The sequence below is a fragment of the Dama dama genome, chromosome 17 (genome assembly GCF_033118175.1).
Source record: "Dama dama isolate Ldn47 chromosome 17, ASM3311817v1, whole genome shotgun sequence".
NCBI classification, from domain to species: domain Eukaryota; kingdom Metazoa; phylum Chordata; class Mammalia; order Artiodactyla; family Cervidae; genus Dama; species Dama dama.
In genome coordinates this window covers 24,090,792-24,112,112 of record NC_083697.1, presented here as the reverse complement: position 1 = coordinate 24,112,112, position 21,321 = coordinate 24,090,792, and the positions used below count along the sequence as shown (strand labels likewise).

Here is a 21,321-nt window from a genome sequence, read left to right as displayed (position 1 = left end):
TAGCTGTGCATTTCTTCAGTTTGTAGAATGAGTTTAAGCTTTGCTTCCTGAATTGCCTTTTTTTAACATAAGGAGCTCAGAGAGTTTATGGCTTTCATTTAGTTACTGGTGGGCAGCCAGTGGGATTTCTGGGATGGCATTTCAGGAGTGGACTTCTTGGATTTCTGGTTTACCTTCATTTTAGTATGCCATACTTTGAGGAAGAGAGAGTTTGCATCTTGAAGGGGATTGGAGCTGGGTTTGCACCCAAAGATTTTTTTTTTGGTCCCTCTTAAAGAGCAAAAAGTGCACACTTTTTCCAGGGAGAACTCCTTAGGCTGTTAAAACAGGATGGGGTTGGGGGAGCCGTATTCTAAACTACAGATATGTTTCCCTGACATTGTATTGCTCAAGTAGGTTAGAAGTCTTCTCTCTCGGCTCTGCATTGGTTCGCCCATCTCTTTTTCCTGCCCCGCCCCACCCCCACCCAACTCTGAATTTTCTGATGCTGGATAGAAGAACGATCAGAATTGCTTTGTGTTATTCAGCTGTACGTTTCCCCTGTTGCCTCAGTGAGTTTGCCTCTGTTGAAATTTGCTTGAAAGCAGCGCAGGGGCCTAAGAGAAGTTTTAAGATCTCAGGAGACTGGCACCACCGTTAAGTTGTAAGCTGTCCTTTGGGACTCAGACTTCTTTATGGAGGGAATAGTTTTATTCCCAGGTATTAACTTCGTCCTCAGGCACATGGGGTGGGTGTGTCGTGAAGTTCTTCCCTCACTTCCTGTGTTGTCACACAGTTCTTTATTGGGCTGTTCTCTGATCTCCGTGATGTACTGGTGACAGTAAAATCAGCTTCTGTTGGCATGTTAGTCTTTGGACTTGGAGTGTGGCTGGGGATACTCTAGAAGAGATAGACCTGACAGGCAGAAAAGTGAATGCCACGCGGAACATGTTTGGACATTGTGGAGCAGAAATGGTACCTCAGTCAGGTTTTGGGTTTTCTCTGACGTGTCCTGGATGCACCTCACAATTATTTGCCCCTTTCTTGAGTTTCTAATTTTAGTTCCCCGCCCTCCGTCTTCTCCCCAGTTCTGCCTTAGGCACATACCTCACTGCCTGGCTCTCCTGGGTCCACAGGTAGGTGATGCTGCTGGTTGCTGTGCTGTAGCTTCCTCTAGGTCATGCTGAAATGTGTGATGGTTTCTGCTGAGTGTGGTTGAAAGTGAGCAAGCTGTAAGGTGCCTGCTGGAGTTGGGTTCCAGCCCTTCTGCTCCTGGCTGTGGGAATCTTTAGCGAGTCTCTTAGCCTCTCCCCGCTTCTTCCCTTATCAACAGATAATGTTACTTGTCTTAGTGTTCTGAGGGTGGAAATGAGCTAAGAGCTGTGCTAGTGTGTTCAGTGGAAGCTGTTTAATAATTGTTAGCTGCTTTTATGTAGTGTAGATCCATCAGCTCTGATCTGGTGATGACTTCTCTTAGTTTAGATTCTATTAGCAATGCTTGAAGATCTGATCGTGAGCTTGGGAGAGTTCAGGCAATTCGAAAGATTTTAAGACTAATTGTGTGGGTTGTTGAGAGATAATCTTAGTGCTTTCTTTACTTGTATTTGGTTATTACAGTAAGTTCATACTCATAGAGCATTTAAATCAGCCTGGCACTTAAAAAACACTACAGATGTGTGGTCTTTTTTGTGCACTTTTTTCCTGTTCTAAGTACTTTAATGTCTCTGTCATTTCATGTGACCATTATAATAATCATCCCAGCAGAGCTGTCACCTGGGCCCAAGGGTCAGAGGCAGAGCTGAGGCTGGAACTCAGGTCTTTTCACTTAGGGTTCTGCTGGCTGGAGATTCCTGTGGCTGAGATGACCACAGTCCTACCTGTACCTTTTGGCCTCTACTGTCTTTTGGGGAGAAGTGTGGCCTCCTTGGGCAAGGGGCTCTGTGGGTGTCTGGAGTTAACAGTTTGCAGCTTGTCCTTTCTTCAGCTCCAGGTTCAGCTGATCATCTCCATCCTCTGCTACCATCTTTCTGCCCATAATAGACTCAGGCTCCCCTGGCATGACTTCTTTGTTCTCTCCAGCTTTTCCAGAGAGCTTCCTCCCTCTGTGATTGCCACTGTTGACTTTGTGGCCACCTCATGCCCTCTGAAGACAGGGTTCCTGTTGGAATGTCTACCATTTTGCAGAAGGCTCTGAGGAGTGCTCCTGCCCCTGTTCTTTCCCTTCTAATTCCTAGAACAAGGATTGATTCCTGAATTGTTGAGGAAGCATCTTAATTGGTTCATTTCAGCAGAATCTAATAGAGGAAAAAACCCTCATCCTAATAACCATTGCCATATTAATCTTCCTGGAGAATAGTTAGGATTTGCAGCTCTCTTCTCTACTCAGAAAGTGTCCATTCTGGCAATGTCCTTCAGAGATTCTTAATATAACTGAGAGCTGGTTGATGCCACTGATGGGTCCGTCTATCCCATCTCCTTTCCAGAATTTATGGGAGATGGGAGTAGAGAGTCCAGGAAGAGAAGTTATTTTTTCTCTCCATCACCAAACCCAGATCCTTATTGAATTTTTAAAAAAATTGTGTATTTAACAGACTCATTTAAAAAATGGAGGCACATTCCTTTGGCTTTTTAGAAATACTTTTTTAGGTATAAAAATCTAAGTTAAAAAAAGAGACCAACCAATGAACTTAATGGTTTTTAGTATAAACCAGCTGTGGTGGTGGTTGAACACTTCAACAGAAGGCCTTTTTCTGATTGTTAAAGTCAGTGAACACAGCTTGTGTTGATGGCAAAGTTCAAGGCATTGCATAACCAGAGATAATCATGAACCCAGACTTGCCAGCTCTGGGAGATAAAACTGATTTATGACTTTTTTCCTCCTTGGATCAAGTCCTGAGAACTCAAGGGCAGGTCTTAATGCAGAGGTGCAGCAGCCTCAGGGGGAGGAGTGACTCAGTATACTTATTCTGGGTGAACACCTCCTCTGGGTATCAAGAAGTCAGAATTTGGTTGTGGCAGAGGGTACATACAGCTCAGTGGTTTTCAGAGAGAATGTAATGTTGAAATGCAGCCCTCCTGTAGTGTAAGGGCACTTGGAACCCCTCACTGGACCAGTTGCTGCAATTCTCACAAATTGATCACTCAAGTAATAATTCAGAGAAGGGGCTTCAAATCTCGTGGTATGTTTGCAAAAATATAGAAATCCAGTATGCTTCTGCTTGGCATGTTTCCTTGGCCCTGTGACTGGAGTACTCGGGCATTTTGACAAATGTGCTGTTTACTGGGCCTATTTTTATAGCTCTGAAGCATCCTTGTCCAAAAATATTTCTCTTTGGCTAAGCCTGCTTTCCACCAAAGCTAGAGAAGTCGTGGAGTTGAGGACATAGCCTTCAAATACATTTTTTTTTTTCCATTGCAGACTTCTTGTCTTGGAGGTCTTGTAGTCACTATCATATAAAACTAGAGTCCTCAGTAGATCTTCAATGGGTTGATTCAGATTATTGGCACTCAAGTTAAAGTGCCAGGGAAAGTCCTCCTTATTTATTGAAAGTATATCTATGGGAGATGAAAAAAGATCGCTTCTTTTTGTGATCTACTCTTCCACTGCCATCTCCTCAGGAAGTTGGGAATAATTCATTGATTAATTTGGGAAAAATTAGTGTGATTGGTTTCCTTGCATCCAAGACATGTGAAATTCTTTTCTAAGTAAGAACCTTCAATAATGTAACTTTAAAAATCAGGTGTGAATCATCAGTATCACTCTTATCAGCAGTGTTGATAAGTTGATACAAACCACCCCCAGACTTCTTAATGTTACAAAGCAACACTGTGAAGCAGTAGCTTTCACGCCTGGACCAGGGGTCACTGTGATGCGGGAACTTCAGCAGAGCTACTCGGGCTGATTCTAGACCTGCTGGAATCAGCCCTCACAGCACTGTTGCTATCCACAGTCATGGTCCTGTCTTTTGATACACACGTGTGCATGTTTCTCTTGGGTGAAACTGCTGGATTACAAAATATGAATATATTCAACTTCAGTAGGTAATGCTGAACCGTTTTCCAAAGTGGTTATATCAGTTTAGAGTTCTACCATCAGGGTTGGAAGGTCCTCCTTGCTCTATAGGATTATGTTGTTGTTCCTTTAGTCATTCTAGTAGTTTAGTGGTATTTCATTGTATTTTTATTGGAATTTCCTGTTTACTAATGAGGTGAACCCCTTTTCATATGTTTATTGGCCATATATATTCTTATATAATGTCTTATTAGATTTCATTCCTATTTTAGTATTGTGTTGTACATTTTCCCCTAATTGATTTGTAGGAAATGTTTATGAATTTTGATTATGAATTCTTATATGTATTTCAGATATCTTCAATTTCCTGCATTGACTTTAATTTTCTTTGTGGTTACCATAAGGCTAACATATAGTAACTTGTATGTGTAACAGTCTGTATTTGATTTAATAACAACTTAAGTTTGACCCTATTCTGAAGCTCAACATTAATAACCCTCCTTGGTTTATGTTTTTGATATCACATTTCACACTTTTTTATCTTGTGTATCCCTTAACTATTCTATTCCAGTAGAACTATTCGAAACCCTAAAGAATGATGCCAATGGTGTTGCATTCAATATGTCAGCCAATCTGGAAGACCTAACAGTGGCCACAGGACTGGACCTTTTCTTATCCCAATTCCCAAGAAGGGTGGTACTGAAGAATGTGCTAACCATTGGACAATTGCACTCATCTCTCATGCTAGTAAGGTCATGCTTAAAATCTTTCATGCTAGGCTTCAGCATTATGTGAACCAAGAACTTCCACATGTCCATGCTGGGTTTAGAAAAGGAAGAGGAACTAGAGGTCAAATTGCCAACATTTGCTAGATCATAGAGAAAGCTAGGAAATTCCAGAAAAACATCTACCTCTGTTTCATTGACTGTGCTAAAGCCTTTGTGTGGTCATAATAAACTGTGGAAAGCCCTTAAAGAGATGGGAATACCAGCGCATCTTATCTGTCTCCTGAGAAATCTGTACGGTCAAGAAGCAACAGTTAGAACACTGTATGGAACAGCTGATTGGTTCAAGATTGAAAAAGGAGTACGACAGGGCTGTCTGCTGTCAACCTGTTTTGTTTAACCTATATGCTGAGCACATCATGAGAAATGCTGAACGGAATGAGTTACAAGCTGGAATCAAGATAGGCAGAGAAATACCAACAACCTCAGATATGCGGCTGATACCACTCTAATGGCTGAAAGCCAAGAGGAACTCAAGAGCCTCTTGATGAGGGTGAAGGAGGAGAGTGAAAGAGCCAGCTTAAAACTAAATATTAAAAAAGCTAAGATCGTGGCATCCAGCCTCATTGCTTCATGGCAAATAGAAGGGGAAAAGGTGGAGGTAGTGACAAATTTCCTCTTCTTGTTCTCTAAAATCACCGCAGATGGTGACTGCAGCCATGAAATCAGAAATCAACTGCTTCTTGGCGGGAAAGTGATGACAAACCTAGACAGTGTGTTGAAAAGCAGACACATTACTCTGCTGACAAAGGTCTGTATAGTCAAGGCTATAGTCTTCCCAGTGGTCACGCAGGGTTGTGAGAACTCGACTGTAAAGAAGGCAGATTACCAAAGAATTGATGCCTTCGAACTGGGGTGCTGGAGAAGACTCCTAAGAGCCCCTTGGACAACAAGGAGATCAAACCAGTCAGCTTTAAGGGAAATCAACCCTGAATACTCGTTGGAAGGACTGATGCTGAAGCTAAAGCTCCAGTGTCTTGGTCATCTGATGTGAACAGGTGACTCATTGGAAAAGTCCCTGATGCCGGGAAAAATTGAGGGGAGAAGGAGAAGAGGGCGTCAGAAGATGAGATGACTGGATGGCATCACTGATGCAATGGACATAACTTGGGCAAACTCTGGGACATGGTGAGGGACAGGGAGGCCTGGCGTGCTACAGTTCATGGGGTTGCACAGAGTTGGATACGATTGGGTGACTGAACAACAACAGTAACCCCTGAACTAATTACAGTAATCATAGCCTTTTTTTTAACTGCTTTTTTGTCTTTTAACATTCATACTAGCTTTGTAAATGATTAATCTACTACCTTTGTTACTACCTTCCTAGTGAGATTTATTCTTTCATATGTGTTCTTGTTACTAATGGGTGCCCTTTCTTTTCAGCTTAAAGTCCCACTAACATTTCTTGTAATACAGATTTAGTAGTGAGGAAGTCCTTCACTCTGAGCTTTGCCAGGGAGGATGTTCTTGGTTGTAAGTTTTTGCTTTTGTTTTCAGTACTTTGAATACAGTGTTTCTGCTGTTGGTCTTATTGGGAATTCCCTTGTGTTTAGCAAGTTGGTTTTCTCCTGATGCTTTTAATATTTTACAATATTAATCTTTGTCTTTGACTTTTGACATTTTAATTACAGTGTGTCTTGGTGTGGGTCTCATTTAGTCAGAATCCAGGAGGAGGGTCTTCCTTGGTAGCTCAGCTGGAAAGGAATCCGCCTGCAATGCAGGAGACCTTGGTTCGATTCCTGTATCAGGAAGATCCCCTGGAGAAGGGATAGGCTACCCACTCCAGGATTCTTGGGCTTCCCTGGTGGCTCAGACAGTGAAGAATCTGCCCTCAATGTGGGAGACCTGGGTTTGATTCCTGGGTTGGGAAGATCCCCTGGAGAAGGAAATGGCAACCCACTCCAGTATTCCTGCCTAGAGAATCCCCATGGACAGAGGTGCCTGGTGGGCTACAGTCCATGGGGTTGCAGAGGTCGGACACGACCGAGGGACTGGGTGCTAGGCACAGGAGTGGGGGAGATGGCGCTGGAACGGGTGGCCGTAACCCAGCGTGGTGGTGCAGCGGTGAGGGTGTGCAGGCTGTTGCTGGAACACGGAGGACTCCTTGTTTGGGACTCAGAGGGTCTTGGGGGTGGCAATGCTTAGTTAATGAGGCGGGGGGGAGGAATGGACAGTACAGAGGCCTGGAGGTGAGAGGTGATAGCAGATGTAGGCACCTACACGCCTTGCGGTGGTCTCTGGCAACAGTGAGCAATGTGTCTGGAGAGGAGGTGGATCCCTTTCCTGGAGGGCCTTGCATGCCATGTGTAGGCGCTTTTATTTTGTGATCACCAGGAGCCATTGAAAAGCTTAGTTAGTAATCTAGACAGAAGTACCTTTTACAGAATTATGATTTGGATAGATATGTGATCTTAGGTGAATAATAATTTTGCTTTCGTTGCTGCTACTTTTCTCAGTAAAATGAAGGTATGCTGGATTAAAGGTTTTTGTGTGTTGTATGTGGTAAAAAAAAAAACAAAAAACAACATACAGGAAAACTTACTTTAAAATTGTACAGTTCAGTGACATTTAAGTACATGCCTGTTAAATAATAATTTCCCATCTCTCCTTCCCCCAGCCCTTGGCAGCCATCTTTTTACTTTCAGTCTCAATGAATTTGTTCTGGATTTTTCGTATGAGAGAAATCACTCAGTATTTGTCCTTTTGTGACTGCTTTGTTTCATCTGAAAATCTTAAAGTTTCATCTGTGTTGTAGCATGTGCCAGAATTTCTTTCCTTTTTGAGGAATAATATTACAGCGGGATACTTTTAGTGGAGTCATATTCCACATTTTATTTGCCCATTCATCCATCAGTGGACACTTGGGCTGCTCCCACCTTTTGGTTATTGGGGATGCTGCCGTGAACATGGTCTGCAGCTATGTTAGAGTCTTGCTGGTCTGCAGCTATGTTAGAGTCTTGCTTCGAAGTCTGTGTTAGAGTTCTTTTGGATATATATCCAGAAGTGGAATTCCTGGATAATATGGTAATTATTTTTAGTATTTTGAGGAACTCTTATAGCACGATCCACAGGGGCTGCATCAGCAGTGTGCAGGAGTTCCAGTTTCTCCATGTTTGCTAACACTTATTTTATGTTTTTGTTCCTTTTTTTTTAAAAAAAAATAATAGCCATCATAGTAGGCCTGAATAGATCAGAGGTTTTTTTTTTTTTTTTTTTTTTTTAATTTAAAAAAAATTTTAATTGGAGGCTAATTACTTTACAGATCAGAGGTTTTTAACACTATACTCTGATGGACTTTAGGGTTAGGAGTTCAGTGCGGTTCCTTGGTGGTTCCCAAACCCCTCTCCCCTGACATATGCTTTATGTATTGCTCTTCTGCATACCTTCTTAGGAGGAATAATTTCATGGCTAAAAAGCCTGAAAACTGTTGCACTGCTTTCCTGCTCTGGTAGTTGATGATCTCTGTTATCCGTAGCTACTAAAGCTGAACAGTAAATGCTTTCCCTCTCTGATCTTGCAGTAGTCGAGAGACTAAGGTGCCTCTCACTCTCTCCCCACTGTGATAGAGAAGAGAGCGGCATTGGAGGGAAAGCTGTGTCGTGTGTCTGCGGCCATCCCCGACCTGGCTCACACGTGCCCCTCACACATGACGGACGCACACAGGGTCTGCAGGTCTCTTTGCCCACAGCCCCTTGGATAAATGGTATAGGACACATTGACATGCTGGAGGAGATTAAGCATGAATCCAGTTTTGAAAGTACAGAGGTGGTCATGTCACACGGCAGTTGCGCTCTAGTTCCCCTTTGGCCTGGCATCTCCACCACCAGTGCCAGAAAATGGTTGGTCTGCCCACCAAAATAATAGAGATTGTTTGTGGTTTTTTTTTTTTTTTTAATTTGGTAATTGACTAAAGAATCCAGTTGTTATTTTTTTTTTCTGTCCTTTTTTTGTGTGTGATTTTTCATAATTATATTAATAACTTGATTGTGTAAAATTTGTTATAAAGGGTTTCTAGTAGCAAAACCAGTCATGATTTCTTGAGAACTTATTCCTGAGATAATTCACAAATTGAAGATTTTAAAAACTAGATCTGTTATTCATGCATTCTTTTCACGAAGATTAAGTGTACCTTTGTGCTAGACATTGAAGCGGGTGAGAGGTAATGTGTGGTTGCTGCTCTTGAGTTGCTCACCATCCGGAGGAGGTACAGGTATGAACAGCTAACTGTCATGAAGGCACAGATGACCTGCTTATCGTATCTGGGGTGTCAGCTGATACAGATGAAAGTTTCAGTGGGTTAAATACCTTACCTTAAGATACAGTCTTTAGACACTGAAAATATGATGTTATAGATACATAGGATATATCTTCTTAGGTAAGGAAAAAGGGACATTAAAAAGTATATGTTTAAAGAAAGGCGTATGTATGTAACTGCACTACATATATGTATATGAAATTTGCATTACTGGAAATTTTGGTTGGACTGAAGTTCAGCGTATGACAGAACTGCCCTATGTTGGGCTTTGTGGTAACAGCTACTTTGGATTCTGAAGAAATGGACGATGTGGCAGGTCTTTTGAAAAGGTTTCTAGCTATTATTCAGTATTTTGAGTTCATCATCAAAAGCTGATGGTAGTTAACTTTTCCATATCTAATTTATCTTTCACATGTGGAATTTCTCTTACATCCTCATTGGTTTATGACCTTTATTCTAAAATTTGTGAGATTTTTGCAACTTGAAATCGCTTACAACCGTTTGTTTCTTATTTCTCTCTTATATTCATGTCCTGGGGTTTGGGCTGCTGTTAACATCACTGAGTGATCATTGGTAGCTGTAACTCTCACCAGCTCCACACTGTTTTTTTTTTTTCTTTCTATATTTAGGGTCCTGCAGGAAGGACCTGCTGTATCTGTAAATCAGTAGAGGCACAAAGGAGTGACTGCCTGTGCTCGAGGTTGACAGAGCTTTCACCGAGGGAGAGAGGGCCTCTCTGTCCGATTATGGGTTGGCATCCGTGAGGTGGAGGCGCTTCCTGGTGGAGGGAACCTCGGGGTGGGGTGGTGGAGCCGGGAAGCAGCCCACAGAGCAGTGTGACGGGGCTGGGGGAGGGCACAGGCTTGGGTCACTCTGCTCTCGGCACCTGGTATTGAGCAGTTAGTTACTGGACAAGCACCGCATGCAGGTGACGAGTGGCAGGGGCCGCAAGGACCAGATCAATGCCTGCCACTAAGAGAGTCAGATCTAAGAACAGAGGCCACATGGCACCGTGGACTTTGGCATCAGGCAGCCTGGTGACAGCAGTAAAAACCTAGCTCTAAGGTTTAAAACAAGAAAAAGGACATGCGTGTGGAGAGGGTAGCTTTTGAAATGGGCCTTAAATGATGAATAGAACTTCTTTGGATGTAATTAGGGCGGAAGTTAAGAAAAAAAAGTGTTGTCCAGCAACGCTTGTGACCCTCAGGATAGTGGTAACATTAATGGAGTCAAGAGAACTGGCTTTAGGGTCACGAGGTATTGACTGCAGGCTTCCCAGGTGGCTCAGTGGTACCGAACCCGCCTGCCAATGTAGGAGACGTAAGAGACACAGGTTCGATCCCTGGGTCGGGAAGATCCCCTGGAGGAGGGCCTGGTAACCCACTTCAGTATTCTTGCCTGGAGAATCCCATGGACAGTTGAGCCTGGCGGGCTACAGTCCATGGGGTCACAGAGTCGGACACGCCTGAAGCAACCTAGCACGCCCGCACGTGGTACGGACTGTAGCCTAGGACAGAATGTGCTGGTTTCACAGCTAGCTGGAATCATGAGAATGAGTAAGGTTCCAGAAAGAAAAGGTGTAAAGCCAGAGGAGAATACTGAAGGCAGAACCTTGAGAGATTCCTTTGAGAAGATTGAGAGAATTAATATGGCTAAAAGGAACAGATAGAGATAAGAAATTGGAGAATTTAAAACAGGGGGGCTTAGTTGGCAGTGTGTAGTGCTGTGGGAAAGTAGAAGATGAGGCCGAAGAACAGGCATTGACTTTAACACTTAGAGGACCATTGATGCGTTCTTGCATCCCGTAGTGCTGGAGCTCCACATACAGCTGGGTCCCCCGGTAATTAAAGGACTTCTGTAGTGAAGCAAAGGTCAGCTTCAGGTGGCTAATGAAGTTTGTGGGTGTTCCCCCTGCTTTTTAAACGTTCTTTTTAAATGAAGAGGGATCGTAACCTGTTTGTAAAAATGTAGGGACAGGGACACAGAAAAGAAAACCTGGAAATGAAAACCAGAAAGGGGGCAAGTCGTGAGATCCAAAGATGTAATTTTAAAGGCAAAGTAAAATAGTTTCCTTTAGAGGCAGTACCTGGATCTATTATTAGGCCTTGGACTCTTAGAGAAGGAAGAAGGGGCCTGCCTAGAATAAAATCATTAAGCTGTTGTGATATCCTGGGCACTGTTCTGGGTGCCTAGCATATCACATGTTCTTTAACTCTTAATGCTCTCAGCAATTCTACTGTGTTAACTCTCTTAATCCTCTCAACAAGTATTAACTCTTTTGAACCTCTCAGCAACTCTTCTGCTCCAATTTTAGATGAGGAGACAGCCTATGAGAGTTAAGGAATTTTTCTGTCTCACAGTTGGTAGACAGGCTCCAGAGTCTGGCTCTAGCCCACTTCAGAGCTGTTTCAGACCGTTCCCCTCGGACCCAGCCATGCCTTGGCTCCCCTTGGAGGCAGCATGTGAGCTCGGGATACAGGCAGGCCTAGCTTCAAAGCCCCTCACATCCAGACTTTGTTGGCTTACTGTTACAGGGCCTCCTCCGAAGGCTATTATGAAGACCAGACAGGATAATTTGTGAGGAGTGAAAGCTGCTGAGAGCAGGGGATTTGTTTTGTTCATCACTCTCTCCCGGGGCCTGAAACAGGCACCGCGTGGTTTTGAGTCGAGAGGAGGCGGCAGTAGTGAAGGGAGTGAATGCAGAGCTGTGCCCTGCGTGCTGCCGTAAGGGGGTTCCTCTCTACCCCAGGGGAGCTCAGGTGTTGGGGTGGTGGGGCAAGAGTGCTCACCTCAGAGAAGCCAAAGTTTTTGTGTGGCCCTTGGTCATTTGGTGTAAATCATTTTCTAATAATCTGCATTTTTTTCACCCAAACTATTTGAAGGCTTCCCCCACTGTCCAGATTGTTTGTATATCCCAGTACAATTACTTGGCTTCCAAGAAAAACACAGCACTTCTTGTTATGTTTTTTCTGGCTTTAGCCTTCAAACCAGCATGTAGCTGAAGCTATGAGTGAAGATCTAACTACTGGCCATGCTTAAGGTTGCATCTGCTTATTGCGCCAGTCTGGGATGCAGTCATGCAGCTTTCAGGTCTGACATGGATTGCATGGGGCCGAGGGACAGGCTGCCTGCATGCTCACTCTATCTCGATGATAGCCTGTTAGACACAGCAGTAGGGAGGAATACCAACCCCACTTGGAGTAGATGAATAAAATCAGAACACTGGACTCATGCCATGGAAATGTCAGGTATCTGCCACATACCAGGCAGTGGGCTCCCTGTGGTTTGTTTGTTCATTTACTTATTCAGCAGATATACATTGAGTGCCTGCCGAAAGGTTGTTGTTGCGCCATGAAAGACGCTGGGATTCTTGGCCTCTGGAGGAGAAGAATTCTCTCCGGGGCCAGTGACAAGGCTTGATCGCTCAGAGCTTTTGTGTAATAAAGCTTTATTAAAGTAGAAAAGAGATAGAGAAATCTTCTGACATAGACATCAGAAGGGGGCAGAGAGAGTGCCCTGCTGCTAGTCTTTAGCCGGACTTTATACAGCTACTAGCAGGCTGCTAGTTGGAGAAAGGAAGCGTCTCAGAACTCAGAGACTGGCACCAGCCCTCACCCGCAGCATGCCTTTTGGCATAACACTGGCACCGGGCGAGTTGTCTGGGGCCATTAGGCAATGGTAAACACATAGTTCATTAACATAGCTTAAGACATATTTCCAGAGGAAAAATGCATTGGTTAGCTCAAGGTTTGAGAAAAGTTAAGGGTGGAACCACATGTTGTCATGGCAACACAGAAGAAACCTGTTTTTAAATTTGTGTAGAGACGGGTGGGGGGGGGGGAATCTAACAGTTGTTTGTTTCTTCCTACCGCTTAAGAGAGAGAGAGGGAGAAAATTCTCTGACACTTGCAGCCTATTTCCTCTCTTTGGAGACCCCTGGTCTTCCTGCCTATTACCCTCTCACCACCATGCACCAGGCACTGGGTTTGTGAAGATGAATAGGACAGGAAGTTACCCTCAAGATGTTGCCAACCTTGTGTCTCTTGGGTATGTCTGCAAACAAATGATTGTAAGGGAAGTTCTTTAGGTTGGATGGGGTTGCTGTCTGCAGATGGGTAGAATGAAAGTACTGCTTTCATTGAAATTACTTGAAGTTGTGCTAAAATGGTAGTTTATTGCTATGCAGCCAAGAACTTCATCCTAAAATGGATAATATTTCAAGAATTTAAATTTATCTTTTTCATCTGTGTTTCCTCCATTCAGTCTTAATTGTATCCCGTTTGGGTGAGGTTTTGTTGTTGTTGTAGTTTTTTTGGCCACGCCATGCAGCTTGTGAGATCTTAGTTCCCTGACCAGGGTTTGAACAAAGGCCATGGCAGTGAAATCTACCTGGAGTCCTAACCGCTGGACTGCCAGGAAATTCCTCACCAGCCATCTCTACTTTGGGTTTAAGCTAGAGTATCTTTTTCTGCCTGTGGAATAGCAATACTATAAGATTTTCTTCATATTTTATTGAAGCTTTATGAGTAAATCAAGATAAGGAAAGCTAAAGTAGAAAGTGTTCAGAGGGATAACCATTTAGAGCATGCAATTATTGCTTTCTCAGTAGTCTAGGCATTTTGAAGATCCCGAAATTGTAGAAAATGTTCAAGGCAACAGAGGGAAATTTAGGAAAAACAGTTAAACTAAGTTCCTACAAGAGCAACCTCTGTAAAGACCATTGAGGCACTGTGGGGCTGAGGGACGTTTTGCAGAGTGAGGCTGTGATCAGTGACACGCTGGGAAGGTCTGTCTGCTACCTTTCTGAGACTTGGCCCCTCCTTGCACCTCCTGTATATTCTGGTTGATATGGGAAAGTAAACAGACATTTTAGGCACACAGTAACTTTGACATGGATCATTTGACATGTGCACTTTGTTCTTCTAGAACATTGCCTAGAAGGCTTTGATTTAATAGCTATTTTTGCTGGTGTCTGCATATTGTATCACCTCCAGTGTGCTTATGCAGACGCGGGATGAAGAAAAGCAATGACTGAATTGCCCAGTGTCTCGTTATGGGTCGAAGTGGGGGTGGGGGAGCTGGGGGTGTTTATCAGAGGACTTTGGATAAGTCCTCATTTAGGCTGAAAATACTCTTGGCCACGGATTTTCCCAGTTGAATTTTAGTGTTCTTGTAAGTCTGTCTTGGTTCACTTGAATTTTTGAGGGTTGCTTCATCTCTTGGTTTGGTTCTGTTTGCAGTTTTTTAAAAAAGTAATCTTAAGGGGATAGCGTTATAGCTTATCTGCAACATAACCAAAGATGCCCCGTGACTCTCACAGTCAAACATGATACTAACTCTGCAAGTGGCTTTCTAGGGAGATGGCGTGATCCCACCTCCCTCACTGACTCCGCTCCACCTCTTTAAGCTTAATACCTTATTCCTTGGGAAAATGGCGTCTTCCAGGTGTACCCCTCCTTCTGGGTACAGAAGGTGTACCCAGCCTTCTGAGATCTGATTCCTGACAGAGTTCTTCACCATGTGGCTTTTATTTTCTTTGACATCCGACATACGGAGCTTTGTATTCTTGAGTGTTCCCCACCACCCGCCCCCACCCTGTGTTTTCTCAATGGGATTTTAAAGTTTCAAAACAAAAGGACATTGCTTTAACTTTCTCTTTTTATTTCTTTGGCCACTCGCTGTAGCTTCTGAGATCTTAGTTCTTGAACCTGGGATCGAACATGTGCCTCCTGCAGTGGAAGCACAGAGTCCTAGCCACTGAACCACCAGAGAATCCCTCTGCTGTCTTTCTTTGCCTCTGTTGCCTTCAGCTTTTTCTCTTGTTCCAAATGTGCTTGAATTTTCCTCCCCAACCCCCTGAGGGCAAAAAAGGCTGAGTGATGCTGGAAGTGGACATGAGGGAAAGCGTATTGGGACTGGGCAGGGAGGAATCTGAGGAATCCTGTCTGGCTTATTCAAAGCATGAGCTAGGGCAGAGGTTAAGAGGAACAAGGTGAAAATCACCTGTGTTATTCCAGAGGGACTGTCGCACAGAGGATCTGAGACAAGAATAGAAGGTCCCCAAGCCAGCACCTCTGCTTGCCCCCTTGTGGGGGAAAGTACCCCACTGGTGGTCATCACTCCTCCTTTCAGCTGTTGCACCTCAGGGGTGCCTGTCTCTGAGCAGTTCAGTTTCACCATTAGATGCATCTGAAATCTGAGATTTGTTTTCTTAGTTTCTATGTCAGGGTTCCCCACCAAATTCACCCCTCTTCTCCAGCTTTGGTGACCTTCTCACCTCTCTCAGTGTTAGGTGCTCAGTCCTGTCTGACTGTTTGTGACCCCGTGGGCTGTAGCCCGCCAGGCTCCTCTCTCCATGGAATTCTCCATACAAGAACACCTGAGTGGGCTGCCATTCCCTTCTCCAGGGGGTCTTCCTAACACGGGGTCTCCCACATTGCAGGCGGATTCCTTAACATCTGAGCCACCTGGGAAGCCCAGCACTGGCGTATAGTCATCGTCATGGCTATAATTTATTAAAGCAGAAGGACACAGAGCAGAATCAGCAGAGGGGAGAGTCACACGGGCCAAGGTCTGGAGGAAAGCAGGGACCAGCTTCTTGAGTCCTCTCCTGCTGATGCCCACACAGGACACACTTCGTTCCTCCAGCAGCCAGTTATGATGGGTCCTGTGAATGTCTGCCAGGGGTGCTCATCAGAGATCCAGAGCCAAGAGTTTTTATTGGGGCTGGTCACACAGGCCCCCTCTTCCTGGCCAGTGCCAAAATTTCAGACTCTCAGAAGGAAAGCAGATGTGAGTGTAAGCCACATTGTGCAAACAATTTAGATATGTCGAGCGTGGACCCTCTCCAAATGTCCGTCTCCAGACACCAGTGTGTGATTGTGGGCCCATCTCTTAATCTTCTTGTAAGGTTGTTTTGAGAGTTGTTGTCACCCATGTTAAGGATTGAAAGCAGTGCCTGAGAAGAAGTGTGTGTTTAATTACTGTTGGTTTATTATTGTGTTTATGTGGTATTTTCAGTCGAATAGTGCTAGAGTTCATGTAGAGTATGAAACTCTACCAGGTTTTGTTTGTTTGTTTTGGCTGCACTGCGCAGCTTGCAGGATCTTAGTTACCCAACTAAGAACTGAACCCAGGCCCTGGCAGTGAGAGTGCCAAGTCTGACCACTGGCCTGCAGAGAATTCCTATCTACTAATTTTTTTTTTTTTTTAATTTTATGTTTCCTTGCTTTTTTTTTTTTTTTTTTCTTGTTCTAGGTTGCTGCAGCAACTGGCCACACAGTAGTGTTGGTGGACCAAACAGAGGACATCCTGGCAAAATCTAGAAAGGGAATTGAGGAAAGTCTTCGGAAAGTGGCCAAGAAGAAGTTTGCAGAAAACCCCAAGGTGATTTTTTTGTCATCAGTATCTTCAATACCAGTTCTCTGACCACTTCACATTTGTGAAGGGGTTCTGGCCTTTGCTTGCTCTTTAAATGTTTGAATTGAAACTTGAGGCCAATAAAACAGGCCTGACTTTAGGCCAGTATAATAGCATAATCACTAAATGGGATAACAGAACAGGAGAAATAAATAGCCATGTTGTTGGTTCTTTTCACCTTGTGGCTATTGTGAATAGTGCCGTAGTGAACATGAGTGTACTGTCCCTCTTTTCAGTTCTTCCAGGTACACACCTAGCAGTGTGATCACTGGGTCATACAGCAATCCTAGGCTTAGCTTTTTGGGGAACCACCATACTGTCTTCCTCAATGGCTGGACCATCTTACATTCCTACAAGTAATGTACAGAGGTTCCAATTTCTCCACATCCTGACCTACAATTATTATTGTTATTTTTGTAAATCATAGGAGGTGTGAAGTGGTATCTCATTGTGATTTGGGTTTGCATCTTCTTAAAATCTAGTCATCTTTTAAAATCAGAGGAGCAGGGGAGGAGACCATTTTATTTTCTCCCTAAAGAAGTCTGAGCAGAATGTATCACAGCAGATTAAGATCTCCTTCACATGGCCTCACTGTCCTTAGTGATTGTGATAGAGAGGAGCTTGTTGTGACGAGGGTCTGGTCAGGTGGGATTTGAAGAGGGCTGAGGGAAGCAAGGACAGAGTGAGTGGAATCCAGATAACCCGCACTCTCACTTGTTCACTCCGCACACCTCTGCCAGTTGTCCCTCTTTGGGCCGAGGCTCTGGGCCCCATCCTGAGGGCAAAAAGGTGGCATCTGTTCTCAAGATGATTTGCTCCTGACTGGTCACTCCTCAGGAGTCTGGTCTCCTGGTGTTTCCCACCTCTGCCAGGGACGTGCCTGAAGGGTCAGCTTCCACTTGCTGAGTTGACATAAGCTGTATTCATCCAGCTCTCCACTGACAAGGACAGTTGCCACTGACTACAGGTGGCTTTTGAGCACTTTACCTGCGGCTAGTCCAAACCGAGGTAGACATCAGATTTCAAAGACTGAGTAGAAAAAGAACACAAGACATCTCTATACGGATTAGATGTTGAAATGATAGTAGCTTAGATATCTTAGGGTTAAATAAAATTACTTGGACCTGTTTTCACATGTTAAAATGCAACTGATAGAAATTTAAAATCAGCTGTCAACTTGTATTACATTTCTGTTGATCAGCGCTGATAGTTTTTTTTTTTTTAACTTTTTATCTTATACTGGAATATGGCCGATTAACAATGTTGTGATAGTTTGTGGTGGCCAGCAAAGGGCCTCAGCCACACATATACATGTATCTACTCTCCCCTAAACTCCCCTCCTACCCAGGCTGCCACATAACATTGGAACAGCTCTGAGAATTGTTTATTCCTTGATAATTTTGGATGCCTTTGCTGGACTGTTTTGAATCCTCATGGGCAAATTATATCTTGAAGTAAAATGGCAGCTAATAAGGGGACCACCCGTTTCTGCCCTGATTGAGATCTGTTTGTGGAAACCTGGAGGTACAAATGAGGAAAAAACAGGACTGCACGCTCTTCTAGGGCAGAGGCTATGTCTGGTGTGTGCTCTTGAACCACCAGTTGCTGGCACATGATGGGTGATTATTAGTTGATAAACAACTGCTGAGTCAGGCAGCTCTTCCCTGCCTCCTACTAGAGGGGAATAGTCAGCACCACCTCTCAGACTTGTGGATGGGGCTGAGATCCACTTTTACCCTTTTCTGGAAGACAGATCACAGGCTTCCAAGAAGCCCGTCATGGAACAGTACATGGCTGTCTACACAGAGCAGATAGGACAGGCCAGCACCGATGCTGTGAACAAACAGCTCAGTGACCTGAGCAGAGCCGGCTAAGAGCCTGAAAGGTTATGACTGACACACGGCAGTGTGCTGACCAGCACTTAAGGTCGTTCACAGACTGGTTCTTGCCCTAGGGTCCAGAAGTACATTGAGATGCCATCTACCCTAAGAAGAGACGTAGACAGTTTTATTTCTCGGAATTTCAGAGCACGTTCAGGTTGTCTGGAGTATTCTGGCCTATCCTCGCCCTCCTGCTTCCTCCCTCCTTTGCAGCGCATCAACCATTTTCCAGTGAGCCCAGTGACTGTTCTCTTCTCCTTCCTCCACGGCACTAGGGTGCTGACGAGTTTGTGGCGAAGACCCTGAGCAGCATATCGACCAGCACGGATGCAGCGTCCGTGGTCCACAGCACAGACTTGGTGGTGGAGGCCATCGTAGAGAATCTGCAGGTGAAGAACGAGCTGTTCAAGAGGCTGGACAAGTTTGCCGCCGAGTACGTGATCTCTCGGAGACCTCGTTGGTGCTGGGGGCTCCCTTCCTGGTGCTTGGGCTTTCCTCCTGGGAAGGAGTCTCCTGACACTAAGACTTCTTTTTATTACTCTACAGCTGTTTCCAACACTGTTTCCATTGTTCTCCATCCTTCACCCCCAGTTTGCTTCCTGAGGTGTGGGCTGCCCTGAATCTGATCCTTGTCCCCAAAGGAGGGTAGAGTTTTTCCCACGTGAATTGGAGGGTCCATCCAGGGACAGGTCTTGGTCTCTTGCAGTGTCTGTGTCATGGCCCCTCCCAGGCCAGAGGATGGAGGCGCTCGGTCCTTAAACGTCTGTGAGCAACATCAGAGCAATTTGGTGTGTCCCCTCTTTTGGATGAAACCAACAGAACAATGTAATTGAAGGAAATGCCTTCTGTTTCCATGGTTTTCCAGGATCCTCTTGCTTTGAGCCTTCTGTGGGTTAAGTCAAAACTGTTGGGATCCTTTAAGGAGCACAGAGTTGTTACCCAGCTTCCTAGCAAAGGGTGGGCAAGGAGAGCTAGCCTCGTGCAGGTCAGACACAGGGCCCCTGGCTCAGGACTGTCTGTGGCATCAGCGAGCCGTGCACATGTGCAGCTCTAGTTCTGCCTGTGGCTCCTGGTGATGTTGACCCCTGACATATTCATTCAGGCTCATCTTGTGGTTTGCTTGGCCATGCGTCACCCATCTTGATTGGGACTCAAAGTCAGATTAAGATTGTATAACAACCGTAATTCTTAGGCAGCCACCAATGAGCAGTGGCTAAAGAGAGACACTTGCAGACTGGCCTGCTGAACTGACAGCCCTTGGTGGTGTGGTCTGGGGACCCTGACAAAGAGAAGAGGGCTGTCTTTGTGTCCCCTGGGTGTCACTCAGCTGATCAGCATGCTCATGTACCTTACAGGCTTCCCTGGTGGCTCAGAGGGTAAAGCGTCTACCTGCATTGCAGGAGACCCAGGTTCGATCCCTGGGTTGGGAAGACCCCTGGAGAAGGAGATGGCAACCCACTCCAGTACCCTTGCCTGGAAAATTCCATGGACGGAGGAGCCTGGTAGGACTACAGTCCATGGGATCGCAAAGAGTCATGCACGACTGAGCAGCGTCACTTCTCTTAGGGGCTGTAGCGCCATGTGACAGAAACCAGACTGTCTTGGTTAGGGGTGTTGGCTAAAAAGGTTTTTTTTGTTTTGTTTTTTTAAGGAGAAGCCCCTTTGCCTGGCCTTTAAATCGGCCAACTTGGAAGTTGTTTGAGAAAGGTCACTGTTCTCATGCCTTAAAGGTGAAGTGCTGTTTATGTAGGAGAGTGTTATGCCCCTGTTTTCCTCCAAGAGTTTTATTGTATCTGGCCTTACATTTAGGTCTTTAATCCATTTTTAGTTTATTTTTGCATACAGTGTTCTAATTTTATTCTTTTACATGTAGCTATCCAGTTTTCCCAGCATCACTTATTGAAGAGACTGTCTTTTCTCCACTGTATACTTTTGCCTCGTCTTGTCATAGATGGAGTGACTGTCGGTGCGTAGGTTTATCTCTGGGCTTTCTGTCCTGTTCTGTTGATCTGTAAATCACAGCAAGATCTTTTTCAATCCACCTCCTAGAGTAATGAAAATAAAAATAAAAATAAACAAATGGGACCTAATTAAATGTGAAATGTTTTGCATTGCAAAGGAAAGCATAAACAAAATGAAAAGACAACCCTCAGAATGAGGAAAAAGTACTTCCATCAGATGTTATCGTGTCCGACCCTTTGCAACCCCATGGACTGTAGCCTGCCAGGCTCCTCTGTCCATGGGATTTTCCAGGGAAGAATACTGGAGTGGGTTGCCATTTCCTTCTCCAGGGGATTTTCCCGATCCAGGGATCAAACCCAGATCTCCTGCATTGCAGGCAGATTCTTTAGTGTCTGAGCCGTCAGGGAAGCCCTATGAAATGTTGGCCATCCAAAGTATACAGACAACTCATGAAGCCCAATATCAAAAAACCATTCAACCCAATCAGAAAATGGGCAAAAGATGTAAATAGATGTTTCTCAGAAAAAGATACAGATGGCCAAAAGGCACATGAAAAGCTGCTCAGCATCACTAATTATTAGAGAAATGCACATTAAAACTACAGAGAGGTATCACCAGTCAGAATGGCCATCAAAAAATCTGCACAGTTAGTGCTGGAGAGAATGTGGAGAAAAGGGAACCCTCTCGCACTGTTCCTCGGAATGTAAACAGGTGCAGCCACTATGGAGAACAGTACGCATGCTCAGTCCCTTCAGTTATGTCTGACTCTTTGCGATCCCATGGACTGTAGCCCACCAGGCTCCTCTGTCCATGGGATTATCCCAGCAAGCATGCTGGAGTGTGTTGCCATTTCCTCCTCCAGGGGATCATCCCAACCCAGGAATTGAACCCCCATCTCCTGTTTCTCCTGCATTGGCAGGAGGATTCTAGAACAGTTTGGAGGTTCCTTAAATAACCAAAAATAGAGCTATCATATGATACAGCAATTCCACTCCTGGGCATATATCCGGAGAAAACCATAATTCAAAA

The 21,321-nt window shown here is 44.6% G+C and overlaps 1 protein-coding gene across 3 annotated transcripts in view; it reads left to right on the top strand.

The window, feature by feature from the left end:
* The window catches only part of HADH (hydroxyacyl-CoA dehydrogenase), a 41,192-nt gene that overhangs the window by 3,411 nt on the left and 16,460 nt on the right, over positions 1-21,321 (top strand). Inside the window, exons 1-3 of one of the 3 annotated variants that reach the window (XM_061164241.1) lie at positions 913-954; positions 16,289-16,417; positions 18,606-18,763. In XM_061164241.1, coding sequence (XP_061020224.1) covers positions 928-954; positions 16,289-16,417; positions 18,606-18,763 — 314 coding nt within the window. In that variant the 5' untranslated portion in view covers positions 913-927. Of the gene's footprint in view, positions 1-912; positions 955-980; positions 1,116-16,288; positions 16,418-18,605; positions 18,764-21,321 lie in introns of those variants that run through there. The other 2 variants (XM_061164240.1, XM_061164239.1) reach the window with 2 other exon arrangements.